This window comes from Galeopterus variegatus, unplaced genomic scaffold (assembly GCF_000696425.1).
Source record: "Galeopterus variegatus unplaced genomic scaffold, G_variegatus-3.0.2 Scaffold7661, whole genome shotgun sequence".
Taxonomy (NCBI): Eukaryota; Metazoa; Chordata; class Mammalia; order Dermoptera; family Cynocephalidae; genus Galeopterus; species Galeopterus variegatus.
Genome location: NW_007733772.1, coordinates 2,032 through 19,020, shown reverse-complemented (window position 1 = coordinate 19,020; position 16,989 = coordinate 2,032). Strand labels below are relative to the sequence as shown.

General features: G+C 39.0%; 2 protein-coding genes across 2 annotated transcripts; one reads left to right on the top strand and one right to left on the bottom strand.

The window, feature by feature from the left end:
* Nucleotides 1–1,118: 1,118 nt before the first annotated feature.
* On the top strand, nucleotides 1,119–12,276 carry PSTK (phosphoseryl-tRNA kinase). The gene is made up of 6 exons (XM_008592191.1): nucleotides 1,119–1,352; nucleotides 3,551–3,842; nucleotides 4,091–4,289; nucleotides 8,330–8,405; nucleotides 8,950–9,043; nucleotides 12,059–12,276. Exons 1-6 carry the CDS (start codon nucleotides 1,140–1,142, stop codon nucleotides 12,256–12,258), a joined length of 1,074 nt encoding a protein of 357 aa, XP_008590413.1. The 5' UTR covers nucleotides 1,119–1,139; the 3' UTR covers nucleotides 12,259–12,276.
* A 478-nt stretch (nucleotides 12,277–12,754) lies between these two features.
* On the bottom strand, nucleotides 12,755–16,776 carry LOC103607728 (zinc finger protein Pegasus; the record flags this gene model as incomplete). Its single annotated transcript, XM_008592199.1, has 1 exon — nucleotides 12,755–16,776. A coding segment is annotated over one exon (944 nt), but the record flags the coding sequence as incomplete, so codon positions are not given.
* Between the last annotated feature and the right edge of the window lie 213 nt (nucleotides 16,777–16,989).

Genomic DNA, 16,989 nt, shown 5'->3' with positions numbered 1-16,989 from the left:
ATGGCCGGTTGCTCACTGGCTGAGCGTGGTGCTGACAACACCAAGTCAAGGGTTAAGATCCCCTTACCGGTCATCATTTAAAAAAAAAAAAATAATGTCATCTTGCTCGATAACCAAGGTTCAAAATATCAAATAGTCATGGGAGAAGCAGGAATGCAAAGAAATGTACACCAAGAAAAAAACTGTCCTTTTAAAATCTTTCAGAGCCCTGCGGTTTTAGTTCCCAACATGGCTTCAGTCCTGCTCACTCCAACAATAATGTATGTGTATTTGCTTTGTAATCACAAATTATATCAGGTTTAGCATTGGAGTATTTTGCTTCAGTATACATTGATTATATCCTCACGTGTTCACATTTTGAACCCACCCCTTATGAGTAAGAAGTAATCGTCCCCTAAAATAAGGTGAAAAGTCGTATCTGTATCAAATCTGAATTTTTCTACACCACACCCCCACGCAAAAATTTTGTTTCATACCTCTCAACAACTTAGTATTACCTTTTTGCAACTAAAATACCTACTGTTCTCTGCATGCATGCACTGGAATTGAGGTCTAAGGATGTTCCTTTCCTGACTTTATTTCCTCACACTTGCTGACGACTGGTGGCGCAGGGCGCGATAACTAGTTTTTACTTTACCCTCGCCCTGTTCAAATCTAGGAAGGGCAGCGAAAAGCCGTCGTGGGCTGTCAGCCTCACCCTACATTCTTTGATTTATAGTATTTCCTCTCCAAAGACCGCTGGAGGAAGAGGCGCTAAGTCTCTTCTGGATGCTCCTGGGCAGAGAGACCTCATCGTGACAAAACCGACCGCGAATCTCTATGGCTTGTACGTTTCCGGCAGGGAGAACGATCCAACTCTAGGGTCCTTTACGACTGCCCAGGATATAGGAAACGCAGCGCCGTGGCCGCCTCAGCGAGAGGCCTGGCCTCCGGACAGCTGGGCGCCAGCGGCTCAGGTGACCACGGGGGTGACGCAGGGACAGGCGGGACCACGCATCTCTTTCTAATCTGAAGCCTCGCCTGTTCCTCTACCGGGCACCGGGCGGCGCCGCACAGCTGTGGGAGACGCTGCGCGTGCGCGGCTGGCGGACGGCGGCCTGCACCAACGTTCCCAGTCAATTTCGGGCTCCCTGGGTGACATGAAGGCCGCCGAGGACGCCACAGGAACCGGCAGCGAGGGGCCGCAAAAGCGAGGACTCTGCGTCCTCTGCGGCCTGCCGGCAGCTGGAAAATCGACCTTGGCGCACGCCCTCCGCCACCGGCTGCGGCAGCAGCGAGGCTGGGCCGTCGGCGTGGTCGCATATGATGACGTCATGCCCGACGCGTTCCTGGACGGGGCGAACGAGCGAACGGTCAGTGCGGAGGGGGCGGGGCCTAGCCGTGGGCGCAGTGCGGGGGGCGCGCAGCTCCCGGCCACGCGGTTGCGTGCTGTGCTGATTGTTTGTGTTGAGCGCCCACTGTATGCTAAGTACACTGTATGCCTGGTGTGGGAGGTGAAGCCCTGACAGGGGGGAGAGGCAGCCGTTTGAGAACAGTGGGGCTGGGTCAACACATTGGAGTGAGCGAAAGAGTTGGCCGTGGAAACGTATCATAAAATAGTTACAAAACAACCGTTTTAGAATGATGGATCGCAGAGGTGTTGTGTATATTTGGTGCGTATAGGTATTGTGTATTCTATACATGTCTTAAGACAGGGTTAGGTTCTGAAGTCAGTGTGCAAGGCGGAAACCCTTTTAGTCAAATGAACTCTTGAAAATCCCTTGGAAGTATTTTCTGAGGACAGGGAAAGAATCTCTTAAAAATTCCAGCGTAGCCAGTTTAACATCTAGCCACGAGCGGATCCAGTCTTTGTGGCACTCGAAATTTATTCAATTTGGAGACCCCTCTTTAAGAAAACACAAGTTATAAATAACAAAATTGCTAGGATCCCTCCCAGAATGATTGAAAGAAGCTGTACGAGTAAAGGGCCTGGCCTCTGAAGCTTCATCTTCGTTCATTTCCTGGTAAATCTGCCTCTGTCAGCATTGGAAAAGATGGCTGTTCCTTAGTTGATCACTAGAAGAAGTAATGGGCTTGTATTTAGGGACCAACTTGTACCTTCCAAGTACAAACTTCTCTTTAAGCCTTCAGCCCACACTCAGCACAATGAGGTGGACCCTCTTGGAGAAGCATATGGAATCTGAGACCACTGGGGGAAGAGTACATTCATGTCTCTTATCTCATGATCACTCCAGGGCAAATACCCTTCAAAACATTCTGAAATCTTTAAATTGTTATTTTTGTTGTTTAGTGCCTGAGCACAGATGAATTCACATAAGTCAAATGCAAATATGATGTGACTCCACTCTATAAGTATATATGCAAAAATACAGTACATTTGTATGGATAAATTCTGGACCTCTCCAGCAAAGTTTATCTATTTCCTCTTGGTAAATTGTGAGGTAAATGCATTATAAGGGCAGCACAAAATTTGCTTGGTTAAGAGTATTTTCACCACTCCAGAGAAAGCTGAAACTTCTTGATAGGGATTGTTGTATTGCTGGCTTTTCCCTCACTTTTATTATATTTTTTCTACTCCCCCAAATTTGTCTTTCCTTACAGACAAAGGCCGTGGGACTCAATCTGGTCAGCGTGACTAGAATATCTCATCTTTTAGGAAATGATACGTGTTTCCTTTTTAGTGGTTTTAGTAGGTGTATTTGTTGTGTGTTGTGTAAACTCAGTGATGTGGAAAGGCATAGACAGGCAAGAGAAGGACCTCGACATCCTGCCCTCTTGATTTCTCTCCAGCCTTGACTTCATGAGTACATCAGTACTTGCCACAGCCCTTGACCAACACAAGATTATTCAGTATTCTCAAGCTGTTTATTTTCTTCATCTGCTTCCTCTGTCTTTCCACAACCTATACCAACCCAGTTGTTAGCTTGGGGTCTTTTAATCTTGACCCAGGGACCTTTCATTTGACCTTCTTGCTGTCCATACCATTCTCATTTCAATGGCAAACCAGCATTATTATATCTTAGCCAGATTATTTTATTTTGGCAGGATATTGATTTTGGCTCCTCCTTTCTCCTAGATGGTATCAGCTTTTCATTCTTTCATTTATTCAGTCATTCATCCATTTAATCCACGTTTCTGGAGCACCTATTAGATGCCAGATCCTCTGCTGAAGACTGAGTATATAGTGGACTAGTGATCTAGCAGGCAGTAGAGATGTACAAACAAATGCCTAAACAGTACAAGGCCTGCTAGAATGGAGACATAAAATGTACAGAACAGGGTATCTTGATGGGCAAGAGGGGCTGAGCTGCCTTCTGCATGGTTGAATCTGAGAAGGCATCACACAGCATTAGCATCATTAAGTAGGGGGTTTCCAGGCAAAGGCAATGGTATATACAATGGCATGGAGGCATGAGAAATGAGGTGTGTTAGAGAACTCCAAATGGTTCTGTATTGTGAACTGAAATTTTCTTGTGGGGCAGGGTGGCAGTGAGACCAGATGACCACCCTATTGGCCTAACGCAAATAGCAATTTTTTTGTCTTTTGTAGCCATCCTGTTGGAAGTTGCTTCGACAGGAGCTGCTGAAATACCTGGAATACTTCTTGATGGCTGTCATTAATGGGTGTCAAATGTCTGCCCCACCCAAAAGGACTGAAGCCATGTGGGAAAGTTTTACAACCTGCTTAAAGGATCAAGATCTGATATTTCCTGCAGCTCATGAGGCCCAGTCTTGCTACCTCTTAACAAAAACTGCTGCTTCTAGACCTTTGTTTTTGGTTTTAGATGACAACTTTTATTATCAAAGTATGAGATATGAAGTCTACCAACTGGCTCGGAAATGTAATTAAAACTTTTTTTTCTTACACATGGATACATTTATTCACATTATCAAAATCACTGTTGTCTTCAGTGAGAATTTAATTGGATTAGGAGGTTTATATGGATTTGCTTAATTTTAAAAGCTAGGTGTTCAGTATTGTAAATGAAGTTCTTCCTACTGCAGTTGGCATAATTTGTCTAATATATATTTATTTCATATTTTGGAAAAATAGTACACCAGTAATTTTATGGTTTTAAACTGTTTTCAGATTCATTAGGCTTTTGCCAGATTTTTTTAGATTGTCCTCTTGAGACCTGTTTACAGAGGAATGGCCAGAGACCACAAGCACTGCCTGATGAGACCATCTACCTCATGGGAAAAAAGATAGAAAAGCCCAACCCTGAGAAAAATGCTTGGGAACAAAACAGCCTCACAATTCAGAGTCCAGCATGTTCTTCAGAGGCCAGGTATCCTACTCAAAGCCATCCTTCTTTGGGTGCTCCCCTGTGCCAGGCACAATGCTTAAATGCTTTACCTGTATTAGCTTGGTTAATCCTCACACAGGCCTTGGACAGATATTGTTATTTTCCACTTTTAATCGCTGGAAGGGAGAATGAGTGGGCTTTGTGGGATCTAAGGGAATGGCAGGATCCCCTTTGGCTGCCCCATAAAGTGGCTTTGTGTGCAAGAGGAAACTGAATCGAGAAAGTTTAATTTGTCCAGAGTCAATGAGCTTTTAAATGACAGCTGCATTTGAACTCGTTTGTTTACAGATGTCTGCTCTTACTAGGATTATACTGTCTCCCAGAGGTCGGAGCAGGGAATTCAGAGTGGAACACAACTTTGTACTCTTGCTGCAATAGCATAGTCTAAATAGATTGTCTGTTTTTTTGTTTTTGTTTTGTTTTGTTTTAAAGATGACCGGTAAGGGGATCTTAACCCTTGGCCTGGTGTTGTCAGCACCACACTCAGCCAGTGAGTGAACCAGCCATCCCTATGTAGGATCCGAACCCATGGCCTTGGTGTTATCAGCACCGCACTCTCCTGAGTTAGCCATGGGCCGGCCTGCCTGGTTTTTTTCTTATAGAAAGAAATCTGTGAAAGAGCAGAACTGGTACTGAATCCTAATTTGCCTCAGAGATTGCTATAGTTAAACTGCTTGTGCATTTGTGAGGCATGTGAACTATGGCGCCTAATGCTTTTTCCTTTGTGATATATGTCTTGAGAGTTCTAGAGCAGAACATTTCTAGTAGAAATTTCACTAATGAGGGAAGTGGATTTGCACTGTCGATATGGTAGCCACTAGCCACATGTAACTGTGGAGTACTTCAATGTAGCTAGTGCAACTCATGGCCTGAATTCTTTATTTAATTTTATTTTAATTAACTTAAACTTAAATAGCCTCACATGGTTAGTGCTATTGTATTGGACAGTGCAGTTTTAGAGGTATATTGCCCACATTTCCTTAGTTTCTGCCTATTGTCTATAGGGAATCATCAGTTCTTAAAAGGCTAATTTTTAAAACTCATTCCTCAAAATATTTAGTTCCCAGGATACAGTTCCATGCATATTATAAAAGGAACATAATTAAAAAAATAAAAAATAAAAAATAAATTAGAATTAGATGACTACTGTTTATGTCATTTATGAGATAAGTTATTGGTGAGGTTTCTAATGTTAACTTGTCATAATATCCTGAAACTTTGAGCAGGCACTCATAATCAGTTGATTGCTACTCTTTCTGGAGTCTTTAAAATTGTTTCCTTTGGGGCCGGCCCGTGGCTCACTCGGGAAAGCGTGGTGTTGATAACACCCAGGCCACGGGTTCGGACTTTAATTTATTTATTTATTTTATTTATTTATTTATTTTTTTGTCTTTTGTCTTTTTTCCGTGTCCGGCAACGGATCGCAACCCTCAGTGTTGCCCCCGTACCGGACCGGGGACCGGCAACGGGATTGCAACCCTCGGTGTTGCTCCCGCGCCTCGCTCAGCCAGTGAGTGGGAACCGGTCTGTATGTGGGATCCGAACCCTCGGGCGGGAGCGCTGCCACGCTTCCCAAGCGGTGCACTATCCAGTGCGCCACTGGGCCGGCCCCGGACTTTAATTTAAAAAAAAACAAAACAAAACAGGTTTCCTTTGGAAGTGAATGGCTGGTTGCAGCACTGAGATAGCCCATGAAAGCAGCATAAGGTTATTATAACTGCTTTGAGACCTGTGAGACCCAGTGCTTGATAGAAGCAAAGAGAGTGTGAGCTTCTCCAGTGTAACTCCCAGCCCTTACTATATGATCTGTAGTTTTGTCTCAGGTCTTAAGAACCTTGTCACCTATGCCCATATTCAAAATAGTTACAGTGTAACCATGAACGGGTTCTGTGAAGTCTGGTGGCCCAGTATTAGAAGTTGAAAGATGAACCGATAAATGTACTTCCCTTAGGCTTCTGTGGAATAATAATAGTGGCAACAGCTATTGAGCACATACTTTGTAGTGAGCATGTTCTGAACACACTTTGTATGTATAGTCTCATTCAGTCCTCACAACAACTCTTTAAAGGTAGAGACTGTTATCCCCATTTTATAGATAGGTAACTGAGGCCCCAGTAAGTAAAGTAACATACCCAGGTAGTAAGTGGTAGTGCCAGGATTTGGACTTAGTGCAATCTCAGTCACTCCAGAAACTGGGCTCTTTTCAATGTGAGAAAGATCATCTTGAGATTGAGATTTAACTTTTTGAGCTCACTGACTTAAAATTTTGCAGTACTACCCCCTGTACTCTGAGTGAAATTCAAAGTCGTTTCCATAACTGATGTGTTCTAACCCTGATTAACTCTCCAGCCTCATATCCTACCACTCTCTCTTTTTGCTACTTTTCAGCCAAACTGGACTTCTCAGTTTCATTAACACAAGAAGCTTGTTCTGGCCTCAGGGCCAGAATTTGTTGTCCGCACTTTCCTTCCCACATATGTACACTTAACTGCCTTCACTGACCATCCTAATTGAAATGAAGAATGTTAGTTGAGCTACCCAGTCACTCTCTTATCACTACCACTTTGTCTTCATTCCCTTATCTACTTATCGCTGTCCGAAATTATTTTTTGCTTGTTTAGTCAACTTTTTTATCTGTCTCTCTCCATTAACATAATCAGGCTGGGGCTGGCCCGTGGCTCACTTGGGAGAGTGCGGTGCTGATAACACCAAGGCCACGGGTTCGGATCCCATATAGGGATGGCCAGTTCGCTCACTTGCTGAGCATGGTGCTGACAACACCAAGTCAAGGGTTAAGATCCCCTTACTGGTCATCTTTTTTTTTTTTCCTTTTTGTCTTTTTTCGTGACCGGTAATGGGATCGCAACCCTCGGTGTCACGCCTGCGCCGCACTCAACCAGTGAGCGGACCGGTCTCTACATGGGATCCAAACCCTCGGCGGGAGCACTGCTGCGCTCCCAAGCGCCGCACTCTACCGAGTGCGTCACCGGGCCGGCCCTACTGGTCATCTTTAAAAAAAAAAAAAAAAACATAATCAGGCTGGAGAGGGTAGGGGTCTCGCTATCCGTCTCCCCCAGCTTAGCGCATAGTTTCATGTATGTAGTTGTACAGTATTTTTCATATAAGAAGGTGCTCAATAAATATTTGTTAAATGAACAAATGGATTCTACCTCAACCCTCCGTGGACCCTTTATCAGTGAGGAACTTTGCTAATCTATATCCAGTAAATAAGCAGGAACTAGAAAGTCAAGACTGAACATCTTTCTTTAGGGAATAAAATAGAGTTCTGGCAGACTACAGTTCAGCACTGAATAGGGAAAGAGAATGACTTTTCAAAGCTTATTGATCTGAGTCTTAGGAAATTAATATTTTTTAATGAGTGGGTTTTTTTTTGGCTTATAATTTGTTTTCAGCTACTACATTTGGATTTTGCAAGTAGAAGGTAACTTCCAAATCTTCAAGTTTGTTCCTTTTGTTAAGGATCTTGGATTAAAGCAGAATTATTTCTCTGGAATTTAATTTAGCAATCATAAATAAAAGTTCTTTAAAAACAGAGTGATGGAGTTTGGATGTGTTGTCCCCTCCAAAACTCATGTGGAACTTTGATCTCCAATGTGGCAGTGTTGGAAACTGATTGAGTCGTGGGGGTGGATCCCTCATGAATGGATTAATGCTCTCCCTGGGGGAGGGAGGATTAATGAGTGAGTTCTTGCTTTATTAGTTCCCAGGAGAGCTTGAGAGCTGTTGCTTAAAAAGACCCTGGCACCTCCTCTCTCTTTCTTGCTTCCTCTCGCCATGTGATCTGCTTGTACCCTCCCCCTGCCTGCCATTTCCTGCCATGAGTAGAAGCAGCCTGAGGCCTGTGCCAGATGCAACTGTCCCAGAATCGTAAGCCAAGAAAACCTCTGTTCTTTATAAATTACCCAGTCTCAGGTATTTCTGTTATAGCAACACAAAACAGACTAAAACACAGAGAAACTTGATATAAGAACTTACTGTATTTTGTCCCTCTTTCTCAATAGCCTGGAGGTGACTGACCTATTGCTTATTGCTTTGGAAAATCCAGTAAAATATGTTGAAGACAATATGGAACAGAAGGTAAGTCTTCCAGTTCAGATTTAGTGTAAGAAGGAACAACTTTTCATAGGACAATTTGAACTGGGTATAAAATGTGAGCAAAAGCAAAAGATGCTTTGTCATTGGCTTGGCATCTCACCAGCATCCCGCTACTGACACCTGGATGCAGTGATGCACTGCTGGCAGCTTGGGCCAGCTGGCTAGAGCTGATTGTTAAATTTTCACAAATGTTGGAGCCCTTTATGTCATGTTGGTAGCTTTTGAAATGGGCAAGGATGGGAGTGTTTACGTCAGAGAAATTGGCAAACACTACAGGTAGCTTTGGGGATGTTTTGTTTTGTTTTTTTCTGGAGAGCCAGTTATTAGACATTCACCAGCATACCATTGCCTAGATGGAACCCAGTTTACAACTGGATGTAATTCATGTGGACCCTCTCCTAAGGAAGAATAACAAACAGAAAAGCCACTTTTCTTTTAGTCCCTTCCAGTACATGTCACTTACACTTTAGCCGTTTCTTTTATAAAACTATATAATTCTTCCAATAACGATGTCTATATTACATAGGAAACAGACAGAATTATTTGTTCAACTAACATTCTTCATAAAGCTGATCAGACACTGCGAAGAATTGTGTCTCAGACGATGAAGGAAGCAAAAGGTATGTTGGGTCATTTACGTGCTGTTTAATAGGTATGGTATTGACTTTCTGTAGCTACTGTTGTTCCCCTGACACTCAGGTAGCTGATTAATTTTCATCCTTAAAAGCTTACATCATGTTTTCAGTTTAAGTATGCAATTTGGTTAAATATAACTAAAAATCTTATCTCTGCAACTGGGTATTCATTCATCCAATAAATTTTTACTGAGTGGCTACTCTGTACGAGGACTTATTCTAGATGCTGGGGAATCAGCGGGAAGCAGAACATTCTAGTGAGGAGACAGACCAAAAAATACTTGTGTGAATATATGCCAGTACTCTGAAGAAATATAAAGTAAGATAAGACGGTGTAGAGTGATAAGATTTATTTTTTAAAGGGTAATCAGGAAGACTTCTCAGAGATGATATTTAAGCAGAGATGTGAATGAAGGGAAGGAGCAAACTATACAGATATCTAGAGGATCATTCCAGGCAGTGGACACATCAAGTGCGAAGAACAAAGTTGTTTGGAATATTCTACAACAGCAAAGAGGCTGTGGGGGGAGAGATAGTCAGAACCCAGGTGTAAGATTAGCGTAGAGTTTGAACAAGGTCAGTGAATTGTAAATCTGAATTTATATAATAAGTAAAATATGTATTAATTATAGTTGTATAAAATAATTCCTTAGGTTTTGAGTATGGAACTCATTGCTATATTTAAATTTTGATTAAAAAAAATAGCAGCTAACATTCCTTGACCACCTTTTATGTTGAGAGCCTTATAAATATTGTTTCTAATCTTAACAATCCTACAAGTAGATGGAGGTTCACAGAGGATCAAAGAATTTGATAGCTGCTACCAAGGCTGGAGAGCTACTCAATGCTACTAGATACTTGGGCAACCTGGGTTCAGAGTTAAGTCCGACTCCAGCCTGTGCTGTTATACTCCCCTGCATCACCAACATTTCTTATTACTTTTACAAAAGCCAAGAACATTGGCAAAGGGAACAATATACTAACAATAGTATGTTTTTCAAGTTTTTTTTATTAACCATGATCCATAAGCAGATTTTATGTTGTAACCCAGTGTATAACCCAGTGCACGAACTCATGTGTGAAAACAAGTTTCACAAAACACCCTCACCTGTTCAATGAACTTTACTATGTTCTATATGATTTCATTTTATCTATTTATTTATTATTATTATTTTTTTTTAAAGATGACCGGTAAGGGGATCTTAACCCTTGACTTGGTGTTGTCAGCACCACGCTCACCCAGTGAGCTAACCGGCCATCCCTATATGGGATCCGAACCCACGGCCTTGGTATTATCAGCACCACACTCTCCCGAGTGAGCCACGGGCCGGCCCTATATGATTTCATTTTAGAAAAACACTGGTTGCCACTCACTGATGGGTTACAATCCAAAGTTTGAAAAACAGAGGACTGGAACAGAAATGGCAGCATAATTAGAATAAAAACAAAAATAGTTCCAGGACTTCTCTCTCAACCACTTGCCTTTCTTCTGTTATGTCTATAAAATGAAGGGGGAGAGGGGAAATAGAAAATCACTCTTGACTCATTTCCCACCCATTAAAAAAATATATATATATAATATATATATTTTTGGTGAGGTGAGGTGGTACTAGTTTCTAGATATGTGCTTAAGTAAAATTAAATCTTCAATACCATCAAGAAAATAAAAAGACAACCAACCCACAGATGGGAGAAAATATTTGCAAACATGTCTCAAAAGGGACTTGTATCCAAAATATATAAAGAACTTCTACTACGTAATAATAAACCCAAATAACCCAATTTTTAAAATGAGCAAAGGTTAGAATAGACATTTTTCCAAGAAGATATACAACTGGCCAATAATCACATGAAAACCCACTTGTCATTAGTCATCAGGATAATAAGAAATCAAAACCATAATGAGGTACCACTTCACACCCACTAGCATGGCTAGAATTGAAAAGTCCAGGTGTTATTGAGGCTCTGGAGAAATCAGAACCTTCGTACACTGCTGGTGGGAATGTTAAGTGGTGCAGCTGCTTTGGAAAAATGCCTACCAATCATTCAAATGTAGAGTTACCATGTAACCCCAGTAATTCTACTCTTAGGTACATACCCACAAGAAATGAAGACATGTGTTCACACAAAAACTTGTACACAAATGTTTATAGCAGCATTATTCATAATAGCCAAAAGGTAGCAACAACTCAGATGTCACAACTCAGATGTCCATCAGCTGACAAATGGATAAACAAAATGAGGTATTATCCATACAGTGGAATATTACTCGGGTGTAAAACGAATGAAGTACTAATACATGCTACAATATGGAAGAGCCTTGAAAATGTGATGCAAAGTGAATTCCAGTCATATGAAATGTCCAGAACAGGGAAATTTTGAGACAGAAAGATTAGCAGTTGCTTAGGGATTAGAGGTGGGGATAGGGGAAGTAGGTAGGAGAATGACAGGTACAGGTTTGTTTTTGAGATGATAATGTGCTAGAATTGACTGTGGTGGTGGTTCCACGTAACTGTGAATATACTGAAAACCACTGTATTGTACAGTTTAAATGAGTAAGGTATATGGTTATGTGATTTATATCTCAATAACAAAAAATAAAAATTCAGTTTCTCAGTAACACTACCCACATATAGCTAGTGGCTACTGTATTGAATAGAGCAGATAGAGAACATTTCCATCATTATAGAAATTACACTGGACGACCATTCTAGATAACAGTTTCAAAACCAAATTGTTATTTTCAATTTTTTCTTTTTTGCCTTTCTGCCCATTAGTTCAATAAGATAATAAGTCAGCCATCTTGGCTCAACTCGTCAACAACAAAAAAATCCCTTTCAGGTTTGTCACTAATGTGACCTTTTATCTATATATTACACTCAGTTGTGACTATTTATAAAAGAATCTGATTGGTTTGTCTGAAGTAATCAATTTCTTGATGTCACTAGACTGCCCAGATTTAATTTATACAAGTAATTTAAGGATATCTTTTTATTTTAGATGAACAAGTTCTTCCTTACAACTTGAAGCTACTAGCAGAAGAACTTAACAAGCTCAAAGCAGACTTTTTGGAGGACATAAAAGAAGGAAACAAAAACTATTTGTGCTTTCAACAAACCACTGACATATCAGATGTCATTTCTTTTTTTCTTTATGAGAAAGATAACATTGTACAGAAGTATTTTTCAAAGCGGCATTAAAATTTCTGAATTTCCAATCAAATGTCTGATTTTGGCAAACTTTTGCAAACTACTTAAAAGGTCTGTATTACTGGATGTTTTCTAGGCCAATAATGTCAATTGCCAAAGACCATTCTTTAAAAAAAAGAAAATAAGAAAAAATCAGCTCATTCTAAAAGATCCATTTGTCATAACAAATTACTTCAGTCACTTGTCACATGTGACATGGATAATTAAGCACAGAGGCAGCCCTCCTTATTTATGTGCCAGAACCTTCAGGGTTCTTGAGGGATAGGAGTCACAGTAAATGGATCTTGAATAAAGAGAAGAAATTTGGAGGGAGACAAGTTGCAGATCTATGAAGCTGTTTCTGTTTTTAACATGCGACAGATCTTCTCATGCGTAAGGCATACTAGAAATTCAAACCAGTGTTAGCCATAAAATCTATTTATTTACTTAACATTTTATACCCTGGAAAATTACTAAAAAATTTGATCTTCAAAGAAGAAAAACCGGGGTCGTTAGAAAGTGTTATTTTTTTATTCATATATTACAAAAGCAAAGCTTCATTCACAATATGAACTACATTCTAGTTATTTCAGCATTAAATTGCTTTCTAAACAGCATAGTGTATATTACAACCATAATGAAAGTTTTGTTTTGCATACAAAATATGTTGTTTACATCAAAGTACATATTAACCAAAACAAGTTCTAGAAAGCATACACCCTCTAAGACTAATGAAAAAGTCTTTAGCAGGGAATTTTTTTTTATTTGTAATAACGTATTTATTTGATAAATATTTTTGTAGAACTTAAAATGAAGTTTATTTCTGAATATTTTTTAAGTAATATTCCCTTTGTCAAACAATTCTGCAGATGAATGGCAAACACTTATTTCTAAAATGAAATAGCGCTGGAAATACCTAATGGAATTTTTTCAAAGTAAAAGTCAAGCCTTTACTTGAATTTCAAGAAATTGTAGCTACATACTACATTAGTAAAATCTGAAATAAAATTATTCCCTGTTAGTCTCTTCACAGTTTCTTAAAAAAATATTAGTGGAGATAAATTATCTACCAACTTTAAAAATCTAAACTTATGTTCACTGAACAAAAATAAATTTAGTTTCATAACATTGCCTGTTAGGGCAAAATACTATAAATAGTGCATGTTAAACTTTTCCCAACAACTCATTTCTATAAAATATTTGATTAAAAATAAAATGAGAGAAACATTCAATACATAAGGGAAGAAACTAACATCTTTCCAAATACAGAATTTAACTCACAGGAAATTTAAATAAAGTCTAAATCTATTAAAAAATACAATACCAAAGAAGTTTCTAAAATAGATTTGCTTCAAAAATTTTAGTGCATTTAGAATAATTGTAGCTTTTAAACATCAACACCTTTGGAATACCAATTGTGCTTTTTAAGTCATAGGAAAATTAAATTTTACATTCTAATTTGTAATTATGAAAAGTATCTTTAAATTATAATGCACCTTCAAAATATCTATCTTTAGTAGTTTTAAAAAATGTATTTGTCACTATTTGGCCCAGAATATGTTGTTAATAAGCTGGTTTTTAACAAGAGTTTTTGTTCCTCTTTGTTTAATGAAAATTTTCATTTTCTATTTAGGGGTATTGCTTTTATTCAAATAAAATGGAAGAATCATCACAAAAGCTTCCAAATGACAACCTGTTTCTTTCTGGCAATTGATTAAATACTAGAGCCAAGTTATACATTTGGAGGAAAGTGCTGCACTAAAACTAATCTGAGCAGTGACTTAAGCAAGAGTGAAACAGAATTGTAGAATTTTAGGTTCACAAGATCTGACAAGGTGCAGAGTTCCAGTTTGGAGAAATATCCTTGATGCTGCTCTTTAAACAATGCCGTTGAGATTAGCTTAGATTGGATACTAAACCACAAGAACTCATTTTAATGGCTTTCTAGCATCTGGAAGGGAGGGCAGAGGATGCATTAACTTGGCACTTGGGGTTTCTATGGGCATATACCATCAATATTTTCCTTTTATTTACTACAAGAGTAGGGATTCTTTTTGGTTAATAGATGCTTAATAGTTAGAATATTCTCTTTATAGAACCAATTAGGAGCACTTTTAAGATATGAACCAAATTAAAAATAAAGTTTTGCGAAGTACACAGAAAACAACAGTTAATAACAATATATTTTATTGTCTGAACAAGCTCTCTTCAGAGTAAGCTAATTATTACGTAATATAAAAACAATAACCTCCTATACAAAATGGATTACTCTAGATTTATTTAACAAGTTTTACTTTTATGAACAATTTAAATATCATCTTTAAAGGTATTTAATATCCATTTTCACCTTTTTATCCTTTCCTACTAAGGCGATGATTCAGTCACAGTTTCCATATAGTTTTGTCACTGTAACATGAAGATTGGTAAAACTGCAAATAAGAATTACAATTTGAATTGACAGAAAATATTTTAAACGGCCAGTTCTAAAGAGGAGACCAGAATCCACTTCGGATACATGTTTTCATTTTTACAAATATACCTCACTATCACATTTCTTCTGTGTGTTTCTATACCCACCTCTTCCTGGAAATTATGGGCAATAAATGGAAGGCAGAAAAAGGTAACTTTAGAGATTTTTTTAAAAGACTGCATTTTAATAATAAGATGGATGAATTCCATTGTACCTCTTTGGTCATCAAAGTAATAAGGATAGATTATCATGATAGTTACCAACCGCACCCAACGCTAATGTCAGAATGAAGGATTTAAACAAGATTGAAAATGAAAAGAAAAAGGGCATCTAGCACTCTAGTGTATTTACCTGTAGTTTTTAAAAATAAACTGAGAGTATAATAAAAATCCAATGGAAAACTGACGTGCTTAAACTAGAAATTGAATGAACAGGTATCTTAAATATTAAATACAGTTTTCAATTTAAAGTCTTGAGTTTCATTTCTTTTCAGGACTTTCACCTCGTATTTTTATAAGTTTAATTTTAAAATAATCAACTGTTTTACATTTTCCCTTGTGGAAAAAAGAAAGACTTACTACACTGAAATAGCTTTACTATTATAAGTGAAATGAAACTGATACAACTTAAGATATGTGAACTAAATAGTATTTCAATTAAGAGCAATTTCAAAGGCAATTTCTCTACTAAACACTGAAATAAGTTGTAACAGATTTTGTAACAAAATAATTTATTCTACCATTTTGAAATATGGCAGAAATTACATCTAGTTGCAAGGTATATATTGAAATATCAAGAGTATGGTAAGCCTTGAAGTTTTTATGGACCATTAATGTGGGAAATTTAAATGCACACTTATAAGATTATGATTGAACTATAATTCTCAAGTGTCTAAAAAGAAAAAAGGAACACCAATGTGTCTAACTTTCTAATACATAAATGACCCTGACCAGATTTTTATGAAAAAAATAAAAAGGGAAATTTTTGTTTCCACTGTCAAATCTATATTCTATTAAGTATAACGTGTAAACTTTAAATTAGCAGATACCTTATTAGGGATGACCAAAAAAAAAAAAGTCAAAACCAAGTAAAACAAAATGATATGACTGTTTTCAATCAGTGTTGGTTATGCTGCCCTCTTGCAAAATGACAGGCAAAATCATACTTGTTTTTACATTTGCATCCACATATATTACACTGAAAAGGATTTTCATACCCATGACATCCCATATGAATAGTGTAAAGGATATTGTCTGCAAAGTACATATCACAGTGCTGGCAGTGGTGCAGAAGCTGGGGATCCTGGACCGGCAGGGTTGGGGCTGGAGTGCTGGGCTGGCTGTTTCCTATGCTAGGAGTACTTGTGTGGGCACTTGGTTCACTGCTTGGACCTGCCACGGGACTATAGTTCCTTTGACTATGTGATGGCCGAGGTTCAGGGCTTGTGGGAGAGGAGCTCTGAGGAATACTTGCTGACACGGAAGAAACCACGGCTTGTGCAGAGGGCTGCTGAATCATGAAAGGCTTTTCGTCGGGGCAGGGAACTACATCAGGGGAGGTGGGGTTTTGGTTTTCAGGCGGCAAACTGGACAACTGTCCTGCTAGAGTCGAGAGCTGATTTAATGGATTGTCAACCATCAGTTCTTGGGGGTCCCTAGGTAAGCCACCAGTTGGTGTGGTTTTTGCCATACTTTCATAGGAGTCAGTTTGGATATTTGGGATTTCATGAGTAAAATCATTAAGGTAGTCTGGTTTCTGAACCACCATGGAAGGTGGACTTAAGTTGATTAGTGCTCTTCTGCTATACCCCAGATTGCTTGTTTTCTTCTGTAAAACGCCCCACATTTTCTTGCTGCTTAAGGAAGACCTAGTACCTTTAATTGGTACCATTTTATGCTTGCGCCTTCGATGATGGGAGAGGTTACTTCGATCACTGCAGCGGAAGGAACATAATTCACATTTGTATGGTTTTTCTCCAGTATGGGAACGCATATGGGCCTCCAGATGACGCTCATAAGCAGATGCAAATGGACATAAGTGACATCTATGAGGTTTCTCACCTGTTTAAAAAGATGGAGGAGAAACTGCAAGATTAGTTCATTTATGGAAAGTTTCATGTTTGTCTATTCACTGGATGTGGGAATTGATAAAAAATAAAGTGCTTCTCAGAAATTCACATTTCTGGGGGGCCAGCCCGTGGCTCACTCGGGAGAGTGTGGTGCTGACAGCACCAAGCCAAGGCTTAAGATCCCCTTATGGTCATCTTTATTAGG

Excerpts from the sequence above, each read along its gene's own strand:
- PSTK (XM_008592191.1), top strand. The coding sequence starts at position 1,140 with ATGAAGGCCGCCGAGGACGCCACAGGAACCGGCAGCGAGGGGCCGCAA. Across the intron at positions 1,353-3,550 it reads ACGGGGCGAACGAGCGAACG|CCATCCTGTTGGAAGTTGCT; the intron begins GTCAGTGCGGAG and ends TGTCTTTTGTAG. Across the intron at positions 8,406-8,949 it reads AAGACAATATGGAACAGAAG|GAAACAGACAGAATTATTTG; the intron begins GTAAGTCTTCCA and ends TATATTACATAG.